This window comes from Chiloscyllium plagiosum, unplaced genomic scaffold, assembly GCF_037043375.1.
Source record: "Chiloscyllium plagiosum isolate Xiang-an unplaced genomic scaffold, Cpla_swu_hap1 HiC_scaffold_32, whole genome shotgun sequence".
NCBI classification, from domain to species: Eukaryota; Metazoa; Chordata; class Chondrichthyes; order Orectolobiformes; family Hemiscylliidae; genus Chiloscyllium; species Chiloscyllium plagiosum.
In genome coordinates, this window is record NW_028270170.1 from 8,663,022 (window position 1) to 8,685,361 (window position 22,340).

Genomic DNA, 22,340 nt, shown 5'->3' on the forward strand with positions numbered 1-22,340 from the left:
CAAAAGGGCAAAGAGGCCAATTCAATATGCATCCCTCATCTTAATTACTCACTTGGCAACAGAACAATCTGATGTTTGGCTGAGCCATGCACATGTTTAATTGCAGAATGTGGCAAGTTGGTCAGTATGAGAAAGAGGAAGGATCATTGCTACAACTGGCCTCAGAATGACATGTCCAACATTCCCATTCTGAATCATTATACTGCTATAAAGTGTGTTCAGTATCAAACTCAGCTATCATGGTACTCCACAATTAAAACACACAAACATGAAATGGCCACTTGGCTGGGGTGTCAGAAAAAAATACATTTTTGGAGTTGTAGCCCATGATAATAAAAAAGCTGAAGAACTTCAACATGAGTCTTTCGCTTATTCTCCAGGAAAGTTAGCTACATTTTTTAATTCTTGTGCTGAGTTATTTGTAAAAAAGTTATGAAACAGGATGAGTTAAAAACAACAGATCAAACTCCACAGCACGAATCAGCTGAGCCAGAAAGCACTGCCCATTTAGCTGAGTTGACTAAGCATTTTTTTCACTCACTTATAAAGGCCAGTTTTCTTGCTATTGATGTGAGCATCATGCCTATGGTCAAAATTTATTGTCCATCCCTTGATCTCCTCAACATTCTTGAACCACTGCAGTCCACATGGCATAGGCACCCGCAATTACAGGGTGAAATCTTATTAAATGATTTCACAGACTTTTGAGGCAATGACAATTTTTAAAAAGTAAGTGAAATTCTGCAAGCAACATAACAGGCAATTTCCATTCTCTCCTTTGCCCAAAATGCTCAAGTATTGTCTAATTCATTGCTGAGGATACTTCACTCAGACAATGATCCTTCAACTTGATTACTATGCATTTATAACATACTCATCCCCCAGAAATCGTATTAAAAGAAGCAGACTTTGGGATATGAACTTAATTTACAAAGGTAGCATTAAAGCATTCATATTTCTTCTCTTATAAAATATATGGAATTTATAGCACAGAGATAGGACATTTTGCCAAATGACGTGTATCCACACTTTCTACTTTATCCAACCCTATTCTTCTATTCTGTTTGCCATCACATACTTATCCTTAACATGAAATCAATGCTGTTTGTCTCATCTTCACTGGGAGGTAGCAAGATTCACAGTCTAACAATTTTCTGCATTAAAAAACTGTAATTAGTAACTTAGAAGAAACTTGGTAGCAACATGCCTCCTGGTTTTGCAACCCCTCAGAAATGGAAACATTTTCATTACTACCACCCTATCAAATTTCATCTGGTTAGAAAAATGAAAGGATACAGATGCAGAACTGATTTGGAAACAATATTAAAATAAAGTCACAAAATAAACACAGGTTCCTCCGGTGTTCAATGGGCAAAATGAAACAGATCAAGAAAAAACAAGGTTCAATTCTCTGCTTGTGCTGGGGTTGATTGCAGTCTCAGTCATGTCACTGCATTGGGTGTGAGAACATCTAGCAAGGGAGGAGGAAGGATTACAAGAGTATGCAACTGTAATGTTCCACTGCATTTCCCAACCAACATGGGGAACAGGTGAACCGGGAACGTTCACAAAGGAATGGCCAGGTTGTCAAATCACTACTTGAAACACTGCACCAGTCAGATTCTTGTTTTAAACAAAAATCAATTCTTCAAGTCCATCTCATATTACTGGTGTGAATCCACTCGAAAAAGGGCTGGTATTTATAATGCAGCTCCTGAGTTACCTGAAAGGACACCATAAATTCTGCTTCCTAACTCCAAATGTATTACTGCAATGCTCCACAGCCGTAATATGAAGGATCCTCAGATGCATTGCATCAGCACCAATGGAATTGGAGAAGGCCATTCTGTCCCTCAAAACAGTAACATTATTTACTGAGATTATGATTGATCTTATCTCCATCTACTTGTATTGGCTCCATAACCTCAACATCCTTACCTAGTAAAAATCCACTGATGTTTTATTTAAAAAAAAAGGTTCACCACATAGGCATCAAGATGTACATTGTTGCTTCAGGAACTTTTATTGCCTCTTTGTAAAGCAATTTGGCAGCAGGATTCTGAAAATGAGATACTATACACACAGTCAATCACAAACTTGTTTGGAAACGTAACATTATACTAAATCCTGTAATCCCAGAGTGAAATCATGAAATTACAGGAATTACTGGACCCAAAACACAAGATAAATTATAAACCATAACCCACAATTGTGCAAAACTAACACATGCTGGCCCCAAAATAACTAAACATTCACTTAAATCATTGCTCTACCTCCTTAATCTCGTGGGTTTGTTTGGAAGGGGGATTTAGATGCCCGAGAGCATTCTTAACTTGTATTTGTGAAAGATAAAACCTCAAGCTGGGTAGAGCTAGGCCGCAGAAGCCTCGGACTTGCCTGAGTAGAGAGTTCGACCTGAAGGCACGGTTACTGGAATCCCGAAATCGCATCAAAAGAGGGGAGGACAATTTTTTTTAAAAATGACAGGACTCTGATAAGGTCAGTTTTATTAATAATAGGCAACGATTTGTCTTTCCCTAAAACGTGAACTGGTTTATAATAAACTTTGATAGAAATCAAGTCACTGACAGGAAAAACATAAAGGGGCCAAAAAATCCAGAGAGAAAGCCATACAAAGCCCACCACTAAGAATATGAGGGAATTCAAATGTTAATAATTTGAAATGAAAACAAAATAAAATAAAATCTTCCCTCTTTGGACACGAGAAAAAAATATACACGAACCCGAAATAATTAAACATAAAAGTCGCGCTAAATATTCCAATTAATAAACCTTGCTTTAAAAAACTAATCGGAATTAAATTATTAATTTTGCTTTTTGATTGAAACCCAACTCCTCCCTCCGCCCTAAACTGGATCTTTAACAAGACGAAAATAATGCATTTCTGCTTTCCATTTTTATTAATAAAAACAATGCAAGTCATTAAAACATTGTTCAGCAACAACATATTTACTTGTCATTCATTATTAGATGAGTTTCCCTCCTAAAAGATCTCCATAAAATGTAGTAGGCCTCCAGCTCCAAACAGGTTAGGCTCATCCTTAAAAATTAAACTGAAAATAATTCTTAAAAACATGTTTTCTCTTGCAATATGCACAATCTTAAATGAGGGTCTAAAACAGAAAAAATATAAAACCTTTGAGCATCTTAAATCATCACTCTCTCAAGTTCCAGCTTCTCACATTAAAGTACATTATCCTCTTTATGATGCATGAATAAATAAATTATAATAATTCCAATAATTAAGACGGATCTGATCTTACTCACGGTGTGGTTGACTCCCCACATCAGGACACTGAGTAGGGGCTCACTGGCCCTGAAGAGCTTCACTTTTTGAGCCACAAAATGTTTCTTCTTGGTTTTTGTCTTGCTGGCACTGGCAGTACAGTTGGCTGCCATTTTCGTAAAACAAAAATTACCCCCCCTCAAAAAAGAGAAACCAAATGTAAGAAGAAGAAGGATCTTAGTATTTTCCTTTTGCAACCTCCCCTTGATTCTGGTATTTGTTAATTCTTAGCCTTTAAATTTCTGGGCATGTCGGCACATTGCAAACGTGAGACCAAAATGTCATGGTACCTCCTTATGAGTGGACGAATGAGAACTAAAAAAAACCCTATGAATGTCTCTTGTTTGTCTGTCTCGGTGTCTCTCTCTCTCTCGCCTTCTTTCTCCAAGCTATAAGGCTGCTCCCCCTGCTGCTAAGATGTGTCCACAACCCAATGAACACAACCCCCTTCCACACTGTAGAAAACACTGCCACCTACCAGTACCAGAAGACAGCAAGGTATGGGAGGAGAATTAGGCCATTCAGCCCGGTGTGTCTGCTCTGCCATTCAATCATGGCTGATATGTTCCTCGACCCCATTCTCCTGCCTTCTGCCTGTGAACCTTGATCTCCTTTATAGTCAAGAACCTATCTGTGGCTTAAATACATTCAATGACTTGGTCTCCACAGCTGAAATAACTGCACAGAGACTGGTATTCCATCACTAAGTACATGGGCTCTGACTAGCTAGCCAAAGCCAGTTTCTAGACTGAGGAAACCTTCTCAAGGTCCTGTTGATATCTGTCAGTCAGGACTCCCTGATTGTCCCAGGTTAACAACCCCAATCAAGGATCTCATGGTCAGTGAGATCCACCTCACCCTCATTCCAATCACTACAAGAGCACTGCTGAAAAATGTGTTGCTGGAAAAGCGCAGTAGGTCAGGCAGCATCCAAGGAGCAGGAGAATCGACCTTTCGGGCATAAGCCCTTCTTCATGAATGAGGAGGGTGTTCCAAGCAGGCTAAGATAAAAAGGTAAAGAGGAGGGACTTGGGGGAGGGGCGTTGGGAATGCGAAAGGTGGAAGGAGGTTAAGGTGAGTGTGATAGACCAGAAAGGGGGTGGGGGTGGGGGTGGGGGCGGAGAGGTCAGGAAGAAGATTGCAGGCCAACAAGGCGGTGCTGAGTCCGAGGGTTGGGACTGAGATAAAGTGGGGGGAAGGGAAATGAGGAAGCTGGAGAAATCTGCATTCATCCCTGGTGGTTGGAGGGTTCCTAGGCGGAAGATGAGATGCTCTTTCTCCAGGCATCATGTTGCCACAGTCTGGCGATGGAGGAGGCCAAGGACCTGCATGTCCTTGGCAGAGTGGGAGGGGGAGTTAAAGTGTTCAGCCACGGGGCGGTTGGGTTGGTTGGTGCGGGTGTCCCAGAGGTATTCTCTGAAATGTTCTGCAAGTAGGCGGTCTGTCTCCCCAGTGTATAGGAGGCCACATCGGGTGCAGCGGATGCAGTAAATGATGTGTGTGGAGGTGCAGGTGAATTTGTGATGGATATGAAAGGATCCTTTGGGACCTTGGAGGGAAGTGAGGGGGGAGGTGTGGGTGCAGCTTTTGCATTTCTTGCGGTTTCAGGGGAAGGTGCTGGGAGTGGAAGTTGGGTTGGTGGGGGGTGTGGACCTGACGAGGGAGTCACGGAGGGAGTGGTCTTTCCAGAACGCTGATAGGGGAGGGGAGGGAAATATATCCTTGGTGGTGGGGTCTGTTTGGAGGTGGCGGAAATGACGAAGGATGGTACGATGTATCTGGAGGTTGGTGTGGTGGTAGGTGAGGACCAGTGGGGTTCTGTCCTGGTGGCGATTGGAGGGGCGGAGTTCAAGGGCGCAGGATCGAGAAGTGGAGAAGATGCGGTGGAGAGCATCATCAACCACGTCTGAGGGGAAACTGCCTTTAAAGAAGGAGGCCATCTGGGTTGTTCTGTATTGGAATTGGTCCACCTGGGAGCAGATGCAGCGGAAGCGAAGGAATTGGGAATATGAATGCAGATTTCTCCAGCTTCCTCATTTCCCCTCCCCCCACCTTATCTCAGTCCCAACCCTTGGACTCAGCACTGCCTTCTTGACCTGCAATCTTCTTCCCGACCTCTCCGCCCCACCCCCTCTCCGGCCTATCACACTCACCTTAACCTCCTTCCACCTATTGCATTCCCAACGCCCCTCCCCCAAGTCCCTCCTCCCTCCCTTCTAAACACCATCAAGTACAGTCCTCAACTGCTCCTCAAATGAAAAGCATTTCATCCCTGGGATCATTCTTGTAAACAATTACTACTAATATCAATACAATAAATATAGTTATATATATCCACAACATGCAAACAGACCCTTTGACCCAATTTGTCCATGCTGCCCAGTTTTCACAATTTGCTAGTGTTTGATCCAAATCCCTGCATACCTATCCTATCTATGTATCTGTCCAAATGTTTCTTAAATGTCAAAATTGTGCTTAGCTCCACCACTACCTCTGGCAGCCCATACCAGACACTCACCACACTCTATGCAAAGAAAATCTTGTCCCTCTGGATCCTTTCGTAACACTCCCCTCTCACCTTAAACTTATTCCCTCTGGTTTCAGACTCCCCTACCATGGGGAAAAGCTGTTGACTATCTACCTTATCTATGCCTCTCATGATTTTATAAATCTCTGTAAGGTAACCCCTCAGTCTTCCACTTTCCATATGTGGTTTGTCGATGACAAAGACAAGATGCATTTGTCTTCCTAGACTTCCCAACATTTCTAAACAGATTTGCAATCATTCAGAAAGTTTTGTGTTCAAGGCACCCTCCCCCTACTTCAATCATCCAGCCAGCTACACAGACTTGGGCACATAATCTTGCAGGGTACTTCAGTGCAATCCCGAGAATGTGCTGGACTGCTGGAGGTGCTGTCCTCTGCTTCAGATTAAGTGCAGTCCCCATCCACATTCTTAGATGGTCGTAAAAGATGCTGTGGTGCTATTCTAAGAAGAGCAGGCATATCCACTGTGTCTTCTTCGATATTTCTTGAGTGGAACTGAAAAAAGTCACATCTTGTCAAAGCTTTTCATCATGTATTCATCAGGACATTTCACAAGAATACCAATTCAAGGTGAAAACCATCATTTGTACTGCATGAGAGGAGAGTGCTGATTGGTTGGCAAGTGAACTCAGACTGGTAGAGTGTTGCCATGTGGAATGCACCCTTATGATGTTTGACAGTTAACAGCAGCCTTTGTTTATATTTTAAACAAAGCAGGTTGTCTCTGACTGGCCAGAGCCTTGTCCTGAGAAATGAAGCAGCGAATGGCTAACAGCTACTTTATGGAGTTGAATCAGGCACAGTACATGTACATGTTATTTCCTATCTGCAAAGAACAGGGCCTGTGGATTAATATGTCCAAATCATATGTGCAGTTGCTAATACAATGCAAGTGCATCATATTGTGAGCCTGACTGACAAATCTAAATTGCTTGTCAGCATTATTTGTGACATATTAAGGATTATCCCTCTATGTCCACTTGCAGGATCACATCTAATATTAAACACTATGCAGTGACTTGTGTAATTATGTGCTGATTAGGTGCGGTCAGTATCTTACTTGTTGGGAACAGCTGAAGGGATATCCTATATAATATGATCTGCCATGGGTGTATCATCTACATATGGGCATCATAATGGCACTGAAATCAAATACCAAATTTCCTATTTACATAATAGGCGGAATGTCATTTTGGTTTGATGACAGCAAACGAAAGAGCCAGCCTCATCTATTGCTCAAACATTTTAACATCTTATCTTTCCACGGGGTAATCTGAGGTAGACTGGACACTTTTCAAGAGTGACTACATTAGGGCCTTTCATAAGTCGATGTGATACACAGCAAAAAATGATCTAACAAAAACAAAAATTGCTGGAGAAAGTCAGCAGATCTGGCAACATCAGTGGAGAGAAAAACAGAGTCAACAGAAGGGTCACTGGACACAGATGTTGCCAGACCTAATGAGTTTCTCCAGCTATTTCTGTTTTTGTCTCAGATTTCCAGCATTTGCAGCTCTGCTTTTTTTGTTATGAAATGATCTAATCAAGGTGGCCATTATCCCAAGTTATACACTTCGAAAATACTTAATTGGTTGGATACCACTTTGCCATTACTCTACAGCAATGCAAGTCTCATTTTCTTTCTTATAATTCAGTCCTCTGTCAGGAGGAAACAGCCTTTCCTCTGTGACTCAGTGACAAAAGTTTGACAGTATACTCAAAATGCATTCCAATCAGATCACCACATGATTTCCGCATGGCATTCTTCTGGTCTGCTTTGTGAACCATATCCAAAATAAAACTCTCAATGAGATATGCATTTGGAATTGTTTAGAAATCATTAGTCAAAACATTCTGTGGAATAAAGCAAAAATGTATGACTCATCAGAAAGCTTCAAATTTCTTGAGCTCATTGTGATGCCTCTGAAAAACAGTACAGAGGGCTTCATATATGATGAATCACTTTTAAACCGCATGATTTACTATGTACATATCCCCAACAGTGAAGCATTCTTTCAATGTTGCACTGGAGTGTTAGCTTGGATATCTCTGCTCAACATCTGAGAGTGGAACTTGAACCTATTACGCTGTAACTCAGAAACAAGAGAGCAACCAATTGAGCCACAGTGACAGGCAAGAGTGTGAAAAGTCAAAGCAGAAGTAGGCCAAGCTGTTCCTCAGGCTTGGAATTGTGTTGCTGGAAAAGCGCAGCAGGTCAGGCAGCATCCAGGGAACAGGAGAATCGAGGTTTCGGGCATAAGCCCTTCTTCAGGAAGGGCTTATGTTCCTCAGGCTTGCTTGACAATTCAATAACGTTGTAAGAACATAAGAACTAGGAGCAGAGTTACAGGAGGTGATGGTCTCATGGTATTATTGCTGGACTGAAACTCCAGATCCCAGGTAATGTTCTGTGGCCTTGGGGTTGAATCCTGCCACAGCAGATGGTAGAATTTGAATTCAATTAAAAAAAGAAAATCTGGAATTGAGAGTCCGATAGTGACCATGAATCAATTGGCAGAAAAGCCCATCTGGTTCACTAATGTCCTTTGGGGAAACTTCTATTTTTATCTCGTCTGGTGACTCCATACCCACAGCAATGTGGTTGACTCTTAACTGCTTCTGGGCAATAAATGCTGACCTAGCCAGCGATACCCACATCATGTGAATGAATTCAAAATTAGCGGTAGGCAATTCAGCCCCTTGAGCTAGCTGAGCTATTTGATATGATCATGGTTGAACTTTTATGTCAACTCCACTTTCCTGCTCTATTGTTTTATTCTCTTAGTGAAAATCAATAAACCAAATTTAAAAACATTTAAAAAATCAACCTCAGTCTTAGATCAAGTAGATCACTTAGAGTCTTGGAGATGTACAGCACAGACCAGATACTTCAGTCTAATTCGTCCATGGTCTACAGTGTGGAAACAAGCCATTTGGCCCATCAAATCCACACCAAGCCTCTGAAGTCCATACAACCAGAGCCACCCCATCCTAAAATCCCATGGTTAATCCACAAAGCCTACACATCCCTGAACTCTATGGGATATTTTAGCATGGCCAATCTACCTAACCTGCACATCTTTGGACTGTGGGAGGAAACCAGAGCATCCGGAGGAAACCCACGCAGACACAGGAAGAACATGTAAACCCCTCACAGACAGTCACCTGAGGGTGGAATTGAACTTGGGTCCCTGGTGCTGTGAGGTAGCCGTGCTAACCCCTGAGCTACTGTGTTGCCCCATGATTTATAAAATTATGAGGGGCATTGATGCGGTGAATAGACAAGGTCTTTTCCCCAGGGTAGGGGAATCTAAAACTAGAGGGCATGGTTTTAAGGTGAGAGGGGGGAGATTTAAAAGGGACCTAAGCTGCAACTTTTTCACACAGAGGGTGATGCGTATATTGAATGAGCTGCCAGAGGAAGTGGTGGAGGCTGGTACAATGACAATATTTATTAACCATTTTAGGAGTGCACTGTCTCTCTCGAGTTCCACTGTTCTACTGGCCAAAACATCTTTTAAATGATTCTTGCAGTTACTGATATGCCCAAGCGCGTACTTTTATATTTGGTTCAGAATAAAAGATCCATCCAGTAGATTTCTTTAATCAAAGCAAAACAATTGATTCATGATACAGTATGACATATTTTATAATAATGCAAAACATATTATCACACTGTTTATAATATGACAGTATAATGTAGATACTTCTAAATAACCCAACGTACGCACACTAGTTAAAGGAAAAATATGCAGATTTTTTTCTGAGGAGGTACACTTTAGGGAAAAAAAGGTTACTCTTAGAGAATAAAGGAATGAAATATGAAATGTTCTAGATGGCTTTCAATCTGGCATCTTTATATACATAGACAGACATCATCAGACACATGCAGTTGTCCCTAGGAAACAGCCATAATTCCTGACAGCCATAAACTCAGACATGTGACAGATAATTCATGAGCGTTTCAATAAGTGCTTTTTAAAAAGTATCCCACTCTGTCTTTTCCTGTGACTTAAAAAAAGGTCCAGGTAGCTCCTTGATATTTCATTTGAAGTAATTTTCACAATCATTTAAACATGAACCCTCAAAAAACATAATAATGGAAATGCATTCTAACACAGTTGATATGTTTCTGTAAGGAATGATTAACAATTGCACGTGTTTCCAGACAGGGCAATGGAGACAAAATGCTTTGTCAATATTTATGCAAAACTTGGGCACCACTCAGGATGCTATTGGACTATCAGGGGTATTAAAGGTTCTTTTTGGATGGATGAGGTACCTCCACATCTCTATTTGGTTTGTGATCTTGGACAGTCTCCTTTTTCTTCTGGAATATTGGCCCTTATTTCAAGGAGTATAAGAGTAAGGAAACCTTATTGCAAAGTACAAGGTGCTGGTGAGACCACATCTCGTGTACTGTGAGCAGTTTTAGTCTCCTTTATTTAAGGAAAGACATTATTTAGTGGAGGGAATTCAGAGAATGTTCACGAGGATGATCCTTGGTATGGAGGGATTGTTTTATAGGCAAAGGCTAAACAGGTTGTGACTCGATTCACTGGGGTTTACAGGAATGAGAGATGATCACATTGAAACATAGGATTCTTAAGGGGATTGACAGGATAAGGGCTGAGAGCATGTTTCCCCTCACGGGAGAGTCTAGGGCCAGAGGACATAGTCTCAGAATAAAGGGGTGCAATGTTAAGGTAGATGAGGAAGAATTCCTTCTCTTAGAGGGTTGTGAATCTTTCCAACTCCTTGCCACAGAAAGCTGTGGGGAAGAGTTCTTGTGTAAATTTAAGGTTGAGATAGATAGATTCTTAATCAGTACGGGAATCACAGGTTAAAGTGGAAAGCACAGGAAAGTGGACATAAGGAATATCAAATCAGCCATGATCCGATTGAATGGAGGAATGGACTGGTGGGGCCAAATGGCCTACTACTTTCCTATTTTTTAAGGTATTCTCACTCAGCTTCACTCAGTATGGCACAACAACAACTTACATTTAGAGTCATAGAGATGTACAGCATGGAAACAGACCTTTCAGTCCAACTCATTGAAAGTGAGGACTGCAGATGCTGGAGATCAGTCGAGAGTGTGGTGCTGGAAAAGCACAGGCAGCACCTGAGGAGCAGGAGAGTTGATGTTTCAGGCAAATGTCCTGCATCAGGAAAGAGTTGAAGGGCTTTTGCCTGAAATATTGACCCTTCGGTCCAACTCACCCATGACAACCAGATATCCTAACCTAATCTAGTCCCATTTATCAGCACTTGGCCCATATCCCTCTAATCCCTTCCTATTCATATACCCATCCACATGCCTTTTAAATGCTGCAATTTATTGTGTAAAACTTCAGCAGTAAAATATCTGAAGGTGCATTATCAGAAAACAAAACTGACTCAGCATCAAGCAAGGAGATACTAGAACAGGGCATCAAACATTTGGTCAATGAGATAGGTTTTAAAGAGCATCTTAAAGAAGGAAGAAGTGGTCAAGAAACATAATGTTTGGGACAGAGAAGGAGGTGCAGATTTAGCACTTACAGTCCAAACAGCCACAATGCTGGTCACCAATGACATGGAAAGGAAATGCAATGCCTTTAGTTTCTGGGACTCTAATAATGAAACATTCCCTGATCAACTCAACAAGTTTCAAAATAAATTAGCCTGCAATTGCATGAGTTTGTGAAGTCTGGAAATTGTTCCAAGACTTGTAGTATTGAAGGATCCAAATAAATGGCATGAGAGCTGACTGAATGCTTTACTTATAACAAAACAGGTCAACATTAGACTATAGTTGTAATGTCCTTACCTCTGGGTCAGAATGCCTGGGTTCAAATCTGCCACTGTTGGTTAAAATTTTTACAACAGATTGAATAGTAGACAGATTCACCATGTGATCGTGTCTTTATGGCAAAGAAGAATCATTGATTTCACAAAAAATACACATGTGCATCTTGTTAAGTAACAATTCCTTTTTAGCTGAGGTACACAAGGAGATTCAGTGTTAAAGGCTGAGCCAGCAAGACCAAAACATTTAATCAAGACTGGAGAGCAGCTGACTACAGCTGCTACAAGTATTGTCAAATACCTTCAGACCTGATCACCCTTGCAGAATTCCTATTTGTTTGCAACGCTTCCTCCCTTTAAGGTGCTGACTCATGAAGGGTGACAGAATCCCTTTTTGTACCTGATCTTTGACAATGATTGTTGGCAGAGCATCCAACCATTGGATCCATGGTGAGAGTCCATGCACCCACATCCATTTCCACTGCATTTACCAGATACTAATCAGAAACAGGAATCGTCCAACTGTCTTTCACTTTCCAAGCTATTGAATACCGATACCATTGTAGCTCTTAAGAAGGTACAAAACAACTTACTAGAATAATATCAAAACTGAAAGATTACATGTCTCAGGAAAGATTAAACAGGTTGGGGAACCTTTGTAAAAAGAAGACTGATAGAGGTCCTTAAGATAGACTGTGAAAGGGTTTGATAGACATATTCCCACGTGCAGGGATGGCATGGTGGCTCAGTGGTTAGCATTGCTGCCTCACAGTGCCATAGACTGGGGTTTGATTCCAGTCTTAGACAACTATCTGTGTGGAGTTTGCATGTTCTCACAGTGTCTGTGTGGGTTTCATCCAGGTGCTCCAGTTTCTGCTCACAGTTCAAAGATGTGCAGGTTAAGTGAATTGGCTGTGCTAGGGCAGGGGGAATGGGTCAGAGTGGGTTACTCTTTGGAGAGTTGGTGATCTTGTTATTTTGTAGGTGAGACAATTAGCATAATCATAGATGTATTTAAGAGTAGATACATGGGAAGAAAAGGAGTCAAATGTATGCTGTTGGGTTAGAAGAAGGAAGGAGGAGCTTGCTTCAAGCAAAAACACCATAATACATGTGTTTTGGTATTTTAAATCTACATAATCCCAAATTCTACTTTGATTTGAAACTATACAATATGAAATATTGCCAACTGGGCTCCTCTGTCTGTAAGGAGAAAGTGAGGACTGCAGATGCTAGAGATCAGAGTTGAGAGTGAGTTGCTGGGAAAGTACAGCAGGTCAGGCAGCATCTGAGGAGCAGGAGAATCGACATTTCAGGCATGGGCCCTTCATCAGGAATGAGGCTTGTGGGCCTGGGTTGAGAGATAAATGGGAGGCGGGTGGTGTTGGGGGGAAGGTAGCTGAGAAAGTGATAGGTGGATGAAGGTGAGGGAGAAGGTGATAGGTCAGAGGGGGCAGTAATGGACAGGTCCAGAGGGCGGTGCCGAGTTAGAGGCTTGGATCTGGGATAATGTGGGGGGAGGGGAAATGAGGAAGCAGTTGAAATCCACAATTGTCCCCTGTGGTTGCAGGGTCCCAAGGCGGAATATGAGGCATTCTTCCTCTCGGCATCGGGGGGTAATGATTTGGTGATGGATGAGGCTCAGGACCTGCATGTCCTTAATGGAGTGGGAGTGGGAGTGGAAGTGGGAGTGGGAGTGGGAGTGGGAGTGGGAGTGGGAGGGGGAGTTGAAGTGTTCAGCCACAGGGCGGTTGGGTTGGTGGGGATCTCTGGGACACCAGCACCCACCAACCTCACTGCTCTGTGGTTGAACAATTCAACTCCCCCTCCAACTCCGTCGATGATATGCACGTCCTGGGCTTCCTCTGTCTGCTGCCTGTTATGTATGAAATGAAGTGAAGAGAGAAAAAGAGGAAAGAATTTTAAGCCTCAGTAGGAAATTCTCATGAAGCATGGGCTGGTCTGCAACACTTATTAATATTTAGAGACATTCTGGAATGATTGATTTTTTTTTATACAAATGGATGTCCATATACAAATGGAGTTTAATGTGGATTTTCCAAAGTGTTTTGCAACCATTGATTCTTTTTGAACGTAGACTATGTTGGAAATGTGGCCATCAATTTGTGTACAACAAGGTCCCACAATCAGCAATGAGATAAATGGCAAGATAACATATTTTAGTGATGTTGGCTAAGGAACAAGTGTTCACCAGGACAATACAATGCAAAAATCCATTAAAGTTATAGATTGCACATCATTCTACTTGTGTAGCTATTTCAAAACCTGGTCTCTATAGTGAGCATCTGATTATATGCTGTCTGAGCCAGCTAATTACATGCTGTCTGTCAAAGGCTAACTTGGCATGGTCCCTCACCATGGGTTGAGGAAGTGTGTTTCCACTACTGACATCATAGTCAAAATAGTCAAGTTCATGCATTGAATGAACTTTTGGTACAAAATGAAATTATTGTGAATGGAAAACATACAGAATGTTTATTCCTTATGGGATTTTATAAGAAACAGGGTTATTATGTCAAGTAGTAATAGCAGGGACAGGAACTCATTGTTATGGGGAAAGTGTGGTACGGGGATGGTGGGTTGTCTCTGCATGCTGGGAGCATTGAGGAGAGACCCTGCCATACCATTTTGGAATGAAAGCAAAGAGTCCAACAGTATTTTAAGATGGATTAAATGGGCTCAATCATCTGGATTTATGATCAGACGTCACCAAATTGCAACTGTAATGATAAAGCCAGTGCTGTGTGTTGACAAGCTGTTAGACCATCAAAACTGACCACATTTCCTCCTATAATTATTCAAGTTCTATCAGTGTGCACGAAAGTTAAGAGGGTCAGCAACCTCAAAGCACTTTCATCTCCTCTCTCAACCAGTTTAGAAGAATGAAAATCTATTAGGTATATAAGATGCTAAAGGGGATTGACAAAATAGACATAGAGAAGATATTTCCTTACGCGGGGCAATACAGACGAGAGGTCGTTGTTTTAAATTGGCTTATCCAAATCCAAAAACTGAATTGAGGAGAAATTAATTATTTCAAGGGGTTGTGACTCTTGAAATTCACTGTCCCAGAGTGTGGTGGATGCTGGCACATTGAGGAAATTTAAGGAGGGGATAGACAGATTTTTAACTAGTAACAGGTTGAAAGAGTTATGAAGAGTAGGTGGGAAAGTAGTGTTGAGGTTGAGCTGTGATTAGCCATGATTGTATTAAAAGGAGGAGCAGGCTTGAGGGAATAGCCTAGGAGGACTGTGAGGACTGCAGATGCTGGAGATCAGAGTCAAGATTAGAGTGGTGCTGGAAAAGCACAGAATCTGATTCCTGATAAAGGGCTTTTTGCCAAAACGTCAATTTTCCTGCTCCTCGGATGCTGCCTGACCTGCTGTGCTTTTCCAGCATCACTCTAATCTACCTGTTCTTAGTTCTTATGTTCTCTTAAGGCCGACTGTCTCAGGTCCTGCTGTTGTTCTGATTGAGATTAAGAAACAGAGATTGAGACATTTATTCATTGGTTGTAAGGAAGGCTTTCCCAGTGAACAATTGACTGCCTTTATCCATAGTTACATCTTATAAACCACCCTCCATTTAAAACAAAAAACTTATAAAACAAAGCTAGTCAAATTTCACATTTGCAAACACATTTTTTTGGCATAGATTAAGACGAAAACTTACAAAGGAAGTCCAAAATATTTATTCAAATTTAAATTTAATTCTTGTGCAATCACTGTTCTCCAGTCTTTCATTATTGATTACTGTGGAATGATCTGACAGTGAAGCAGGTGTGTGACTTGCACCGGTTTTTGGTGATTAAATACCCATTTGAAAGAATTGCATGCTTTAGCAGTATTACTGATTACTTTGTTCATTGCTTCTGCATTTGCTGACCACATTGGGTCATATTTCTGTGCACACTTTTGATGAGAGCTTCCCAAACAATTTTCTAATACAATCCTATTTTAAGATTTAAAAGTTGATGTAATTCCAAATGCCAACACAAACAAAAGCAGCACAGTAACATTCACAATATGATTATTAAACATTCAAAAAGCAAAGTACTTCAGATGCTGATGCTAGAAATAAAAACAGGAAGTGCTGGAAAAATCACAGCAGGTCTGGCAGCATCTGTGGAGAGAGAGAAACAGAACTTAGAACTTCTTCAATTCTAACATGAGTCATGGGCAGCATGGTGGCTCAGTGGTTAATACTGTTGCCTCACAGCACCAGGGACCTGGGTTCAATTCCAACCTAAGGTGACTGTCTGTGTGGAGTTTGTACATTCTCCCTGAGTTTGCATGGGTTTCCTCTGGGTGCTAGGGTTTCCTCCCACAATCCAAAGATGTGCAGGGTAGGTGATTTGACCATGCTAAATTGTATAGGGTAGGTACATCAGGGGTAAATATAGGGGAATGAGTCTGGGTGGGTTACTCTTTGGAGGGTCGGTGTGGACTTGAAGGGCATATTTCCACGCTATAGGGATTCTGTATAACAAAATCTATAATTATGGAGTTTGCACATTTTTCACATGTCTGCATTTGTGTCATCCAGGTGCTCCAGTTTTCCTCCACAGTCCAAAGATGTACAGGTTACGTGGATTTGCCATGCTCGGTTGCCCCATAATGTCCTGGGCTATGTAGGTTAGGTGGATTAGCCACAGAAAATACAAGGTTGTAGGGATCTGGTTCTGCGTGGGATGCTCTTTGGAGGGTTGGTGGAGACTTGGTGGGCCAAATGGCCTGCTTCCATACAAATGGACTTTATGATTCTATAGTGTGTAAGTTAAGTGGATTGGCCATGCTAAATTGTTCGTTCCAACATGTGTAGGCCATGTAGGTTAGCAATGGGAAACGCAGGGTTACAGGAATAGGGTAGTGGGCTGGATATGGCTGAGATGCTGTTTGGAAGATCTGTGCAGACCTGATGGGCTGAATGGCTTGTTTCTGCATTGTAGAGATTCTATGACTCTAATGAGAAAAACTAATCTAATTATATGGATTTTTGTGAAGGAGCTGAATATATAAGTAGGGATGTTATGGTTCAGTAATACAGAACATTATTGAGCCCATATCTGGAGATTGTATGCACTGTTGGTCTCCTATTTAAGAATGGATGTAAATTGGAAGCAGTTCAGAGAAAATTTACTTGAATAATACCTGGAATGAATGATTGTCTTATGAGGATAGGTTGGACAGACTAGGCTTGTACCTGCCGGAGCTTAGAAATCTAAAAACATAAGATTCTGACAGATCTTGACAGGTTGATGTGGAAAGGCTGTTTCCTCTTGTTAAAACCTAGAGTTGAGGATTACTATTTAAAAATAAGGAATTGCCCATTTATATCGGAGATGAGAAGGTTTTATCTTCTCTCAGAGAGTTGTATACCTTTGGAACGCTCATCTTTAAATCACGATGGAAGCAGTCTTTGAACGTTTTCAAAGCCGGGTTTTTCTTGATAATTTACTCGATTCAGGTAAATTCTTGATAAGTGAAGGCTTGAAAGGTATTGGGGGTAGGCAGGAATGTAGATAGTAATTAGGTCAGTCGTGATATCATTGGAAGGCAGAGCAAGCTCAAGGAGCTGAGTGGCTTTGTCCTGCTCCTGATATGTTCATATGTGATCTCTTCACTCCAAGGGTGGTGACTCTGTGGAATTCTCTAGCTCGGGGGGCTGTTGAGGCTCAGACATTCAGTATGTTCAGGATAGAGTCTGGTAGACACTAATGAAATCAACAGTTACAGTGATAGAGCGGGCAAATAACATTGAAATAATCAGTGATCTAGAATGACAGAGCAAGCTTGAGAGGCTGCAGGGACTACTTTTGCTCCTGTGTTCCTATTTTGGAAAAACATATAAATACAAAGATCTTGATGAAAATCTGGTCCCTTGGTGTCCGGGCTGCTACTGGTCCCTAAGTACACATCGACCTCTATTGCTGCTGTCTCAGAAAATTGCTGCAGTAACTATTGCGATACATACTTATCCCAGGGCACTCCTGATCAAATCTGCCTCAGCTATTCAAAGCATCCAAAGCTGAGAGTCAATCTTTTGATTGGTTATTACTCACTGCCAGGATGGTGTGAGGGATCAGGTGATTATTTATCATAACCCCATTCTTTCTGATACTTCAATGAGCATCACAACCCACAGTTTGAAATCACTGTTGTAGATGGTAAGCCTCTAAGCTGTCAAAAAGGAATTAGAGATAGTTCTTATGGCTAAAGGGATCAAAGGTTATGGGAGGAAGCAGGAACAGGGGACTGAGTTGAATGATCAGCCATTGAATGGTAAAGCAGACTCACAAAGCTGAATGGCCTACTCCTGTTCCTATCTAAATAAAAGCAAATTACTGCAGATACTGGAATCTGAAACCAAAAGAGAAAATGCTGGAAAATCTCAGCAGGTCTGGCAGCATCTGTAAGGAGAGAAAAGAGCTGATGTTTCAAGTCTAACTGATCCCTTGTCAAAGCTGTTCCTATCTTCTGTGTTTCTATGTTCTGTGAAGTTCCTGGTCTTCCTTATTAACCCTGCACTCTGATGGAAAAGCAGTTGTTTTAAATATAGGAGGGAATGAAGATCAGGTCAAACTGTGATGTCATCGTGGTCAGAGAGCTTGTCAACACACAGCCCAGGCTTAAACATGACACACTTGGCAAATTGGTAAGGTCTGATCACATGATTAAGTTCAGTCTGACATCCATAATTTCTATTTCTTAGATAGTGTTCAGGATCAGGGATCAGCTATAGGTCACCAAAGAGAAACTGTACTGAATCCTACGGCCTGATGATTAACTCCAGGGATCTCACTGCACACCATTTTGTCAATTCAGGATCTAAGCACAAATTTGTTAATGTCGCTGCCAAGTTGAATGACTTCAAAACTAATATTACAGCTGTGGTACACTATACATGTTGATGTATAAGTCAAACTCTGAAGCCTTGCAACGTTCTTCCAAAACTCGGAGTCAACTTATACTTGAGTATAAAACTGAACCATTGTGTGGGCATCGGTAATCATCATTTTGAAATATCATTGGCAAGTGATGCAAAGGATGAATGCACCTTGAACTCCCATGCAGCTTCACAACGCAGTCCATGCCCCCTTTTCTTTATTCATTCATAGGAATGTAGGCATGTTGACTAGGCCAACACTTACTACCCATCCATGATTGTTCAGAGGAAAGTTAAGAGTGAACCACGTTGTTGTGGGTCTGGAGTCACATATAGACCAGACCAGTTAAGTACAGCAGCTTCCTTCCCTTAAGAACATTAATGAACCAATGGGTTTTGGTATCAATTGATAATGGATTCATGGCCATCGTTAGACTCTTAATCCAAAATTTCTATTGAATTCAAATTCTAACGTCTGTTACAGTGGGATTTGAACCTGAGTCTTCATTACCTGACTCTCGGGATTAATAGTCTGATGATAAGGCCATTACACTATTGCGTCCAACAACTTGCATAGTCCCTTTACAGCTAAGAAACAAATCCAGATATAAACTAAATTAAGCATGCATTTGTGAGGTAAAATTCTGAGGCTGTCTACTAAAGCAAGTACAGAATATCTGAATTATTGACCGGGGTGGGTTCAATTTATACAGCGAGCCATAAAAAAACATGATATATGGGGCCTAAAAATGGACTCTGTTATATGCCAGGTTACTTACATACTGTGATTTATGATACATGCAAGCTGCATTATTGATTTGCAGGTGTTTTTAAAATTTGTTTGTGGGATGTGGGTGTTGCTGGCTGGGTTGGCATTTATTGCCTAGGCCTAGTTTTCCTTGCGAAGGTGGTGGTGAGCTGCCTTCTTGAACTGCTTCAGTTCCTGTAAGGAGATTGTGGGCAGGCAAACCAAAGTCTGGTCAAAGAGGTAGAACAGGGAAGCCCAATGTATGCGTTGTAATGCCAAACAGATTTGCAAAACAAGATTTTGGGGGCATTATCTCCAAGGTAGCAATGGCTGCTCAGACCGATTTCCATTGTTTTCCCTTTAAATGCTCAGGTCTCTACCTATTGGCAGGCACAACCTAATTGGCTGATCACTGAAGACTGCTTGCTGCAAAACAAAATTTTGAAAAGGTATGAATTTGTTTTGGAGAAACCCAGCATTTTCATCAGCGCTTTTCCCATTCTTATCTCTTGCTTCTCCGCTCCCAGTCAAGAATTAAAGTCCCTGCACCCATATTGCAACAAGTGAAGTCTCCTAGCCTTCACAACTGAAGTTTTCCCATGCATCCCCAATCAAAGGAAGCCTTGACACTCCCATTCAACAGTTCTTATATCCAACCCCCAACAGTTTTCATTCTGGGTTAACACTAAGTCTGAGGCATTAAAATGGGGTCCCACCAGGAAAAGGGTTGGGAAACAGTGAGGTAGATTACAAGGAGTATCTTAAGGGAGAGGCAGAGGGGCTAATGGAGAGAATTCTGAGGCTTCAAGCTGGGACAATGGAGGGCATGAAAATGTGTTGCTGGAAAAGCGCAGCAGGTCAGGCAGCATCCAAGGAACAGGAGAATCGACGTTTCGGACACAAGCCCTTCTTCAGGAATGAGGAAAGTGTGTCCAGCATGCTAAGATGAAAGGTAGGGAGGAGGGACTTGGGGGAGGGGCGTTGGAATTGCGATAGGTGGAGGGAGGTCAAGGTGAGGGTGATAGGCCGGAGTGGGGTGGGGTGGGGTGGGGTGGGGACAGAGAGGTTAGGAAGAAGATTGCAGGTTAGGAAGGCGGTGCTGAGTTCGAGGGATTTGACTGAGACAAGGTGGGGGGAGGGGAAATGAGGAAACTGGAGAAATCTGAGTTCATCCCTTGTGGTTGGAGGGTTCCCAGGCAGAAGATGAGACGCTCTTCCCAGGCTTCTGCTGCGCTTTTCCAGCAACACATTTTCAGCTCTGATCTCCAGCATCTGCAGTCCTCACTTTCTCCACAATGGAGAGCATGCCAACCAATATTGGAGATGCTAAAACCAGGGACATTCAAAATCCCAGAATTGGAGGAGCGTGCAGAGCAGGACACAGTAAACAATTGAATTGTTGCTACTGCATCTTAACTGAGATCAGTTAGCTGGATGGCTGGTTTGTGATGCAGAGTGATACCAACAGTGCAAATTCAGTTCTCACAATGGCTCAGGTTATCATGATGGACTCTCCTTCTCAACCTCATCCCTAGCCTGAGGTCTGTTGACCCCCAGGTTAAGCCACCATTAGTTGAGTGTGTGTTGCTGGAAAAGCACAGCAGGTCAGGCAGCATCCGAGGAGCAGGAAAATCTATGTTTTCGGACAGAGCCCTTCATCAGGAATAAGACTCATTCTCCTGAAGAAGGGCCTGTGCCCGAAACGTCGAATCTCCTGTTCCCTGGATGCTGCCTGACCTGCTGTGCTGTTCCAGCAATAAAGTTTCAACTTTGATCTCCAGCATCTGCAGACCTCACTTTCTCCTCTACAATTTTTGTGCCATAGGTAAAGTTTGGAATGAACAGAGAAAGAGGAAATTGCCATCACCACCCTGTGGTCATTTTAAAGAAAACATAATTTTTGAGACTTGTAGTTTCAGGTGAGTGACACTGTTTGATGTTTGAATCAGTAGTTCTGTGTACTGCAGGTTGCTGGTCTGGCTATTTGCTCGAGACTTCTGTCGTCTGGCGCTGCAACATCGATGAGAGTTGGCCCTGTTCAGAAAGAACAAATGAGGTCAGAGACAGATAATGGAAGATAGTGCAAATAGGGAAAACAAATACCAGAGGGAGAGACTGAAGGTCAGAGATCAAGGACAGAGAAAACGCAGGTGGAGACGCTGAGGGCAAAGATCAAGAGAAGGTAATCAATAGTGACAAGAATTCCAGAGCCAAATATAATCAGGGCCAGCTTAAGAAAAGTACACAGGAGACGATCTCAGTTCATTAAACGCATTGAGGGGGTCAATAATTACTTCTTGCGCACCTGATAATGTCCAAATTATGCAAGGTCCTGAAACTCATCCTCCTCACCCCAATTATAAATGATTTGTTCATTTAAAAGCATTTTGCCATGTGAAATGTGTTGTGTTTAATAAATCATCTCTCACTACAATACATCAATTCTTAATATTGTGGAAATTGATTGGAGACTTGTTGTTTTAGCTTCGGGAAAAAAAAATATTTCATTTCTCCGGATCTCCATCTGTCATATAACCATTTATCCACAGTTCAAAAAAATCATTCACTGTGCAAGGTGGCTTGAGGTAGAGTCAAATCACCAGAAACAGCAATCTAAGTTTATTCTAAGAAATTTGTTTTGATCTCGTTATATATTAAATTATGGAAGCCTTGAGAGTTATTAAAAGGCACTATGGAAGGAAACTTGCCATAGCCATAAGACTCAATAAGAAGAAGTTTTAGTTATAGAAAGGAAAAACAGTGACCAGGAGCCATGTTGGTCTACCAAAGACTGAAAGTGAGGATATTGCCAATGAGTATGGGAAAATGGCATTTATGTTGAATAACTATTTTGCCTCAGTATTTGCTGTAGGAAAGGAGGATAGCCTGCCAGAAGTCCAGAGGAAATTAATGGTGGATTGGGGGTAGGAACTAAATAAAATTAGCGAAAATAATTGGCAATGAGGAAATTAATGGAACGAAAGTGTGACAAATCCCCAGAACATGATGATTTCTAGCCAACAGTGTTAAATGAAGTAGAGG

The 22,340-nt window shown here is 41.8% G+C and overlaps 1 protein-coding gene across 4 annotated transcripts in view; it reads right to left on the minus strand.

The window, feature by feature from the left end:
• Nucleotides 1-3,624, minus strand: part of LOC122539778 (phosphatidylinositol 5-phosphate 4-kinase type-2 beta) — a 115,179-nt gene extending 111,555 nt beyond the window's left edge. For 2 of the 4 annotated variants that reach the window (XM_043674836.2, XM_043674833.2), the window contains exon 1: nucleotides 3,289-3,622. In XM_043674836.2, coding sequence (XP_043530771.1) covers nucleotides 3,289-3,420 — 132 coding nt within the window. In that variant the 5' untranslated portion in view covers nucleotides 3,421-3,622. Of the gene's footprint in view, nucleotides 1-3,288 lie in introns of all 4 variants that reach the window. The other 2 variants (XM_043674834.2, XM_043674835.2) reach the window with 2 other exon arrangements.
• Between the last annotated feature and the right edge of the window lie 18,716 nt (nucleotides 3,625-22,340).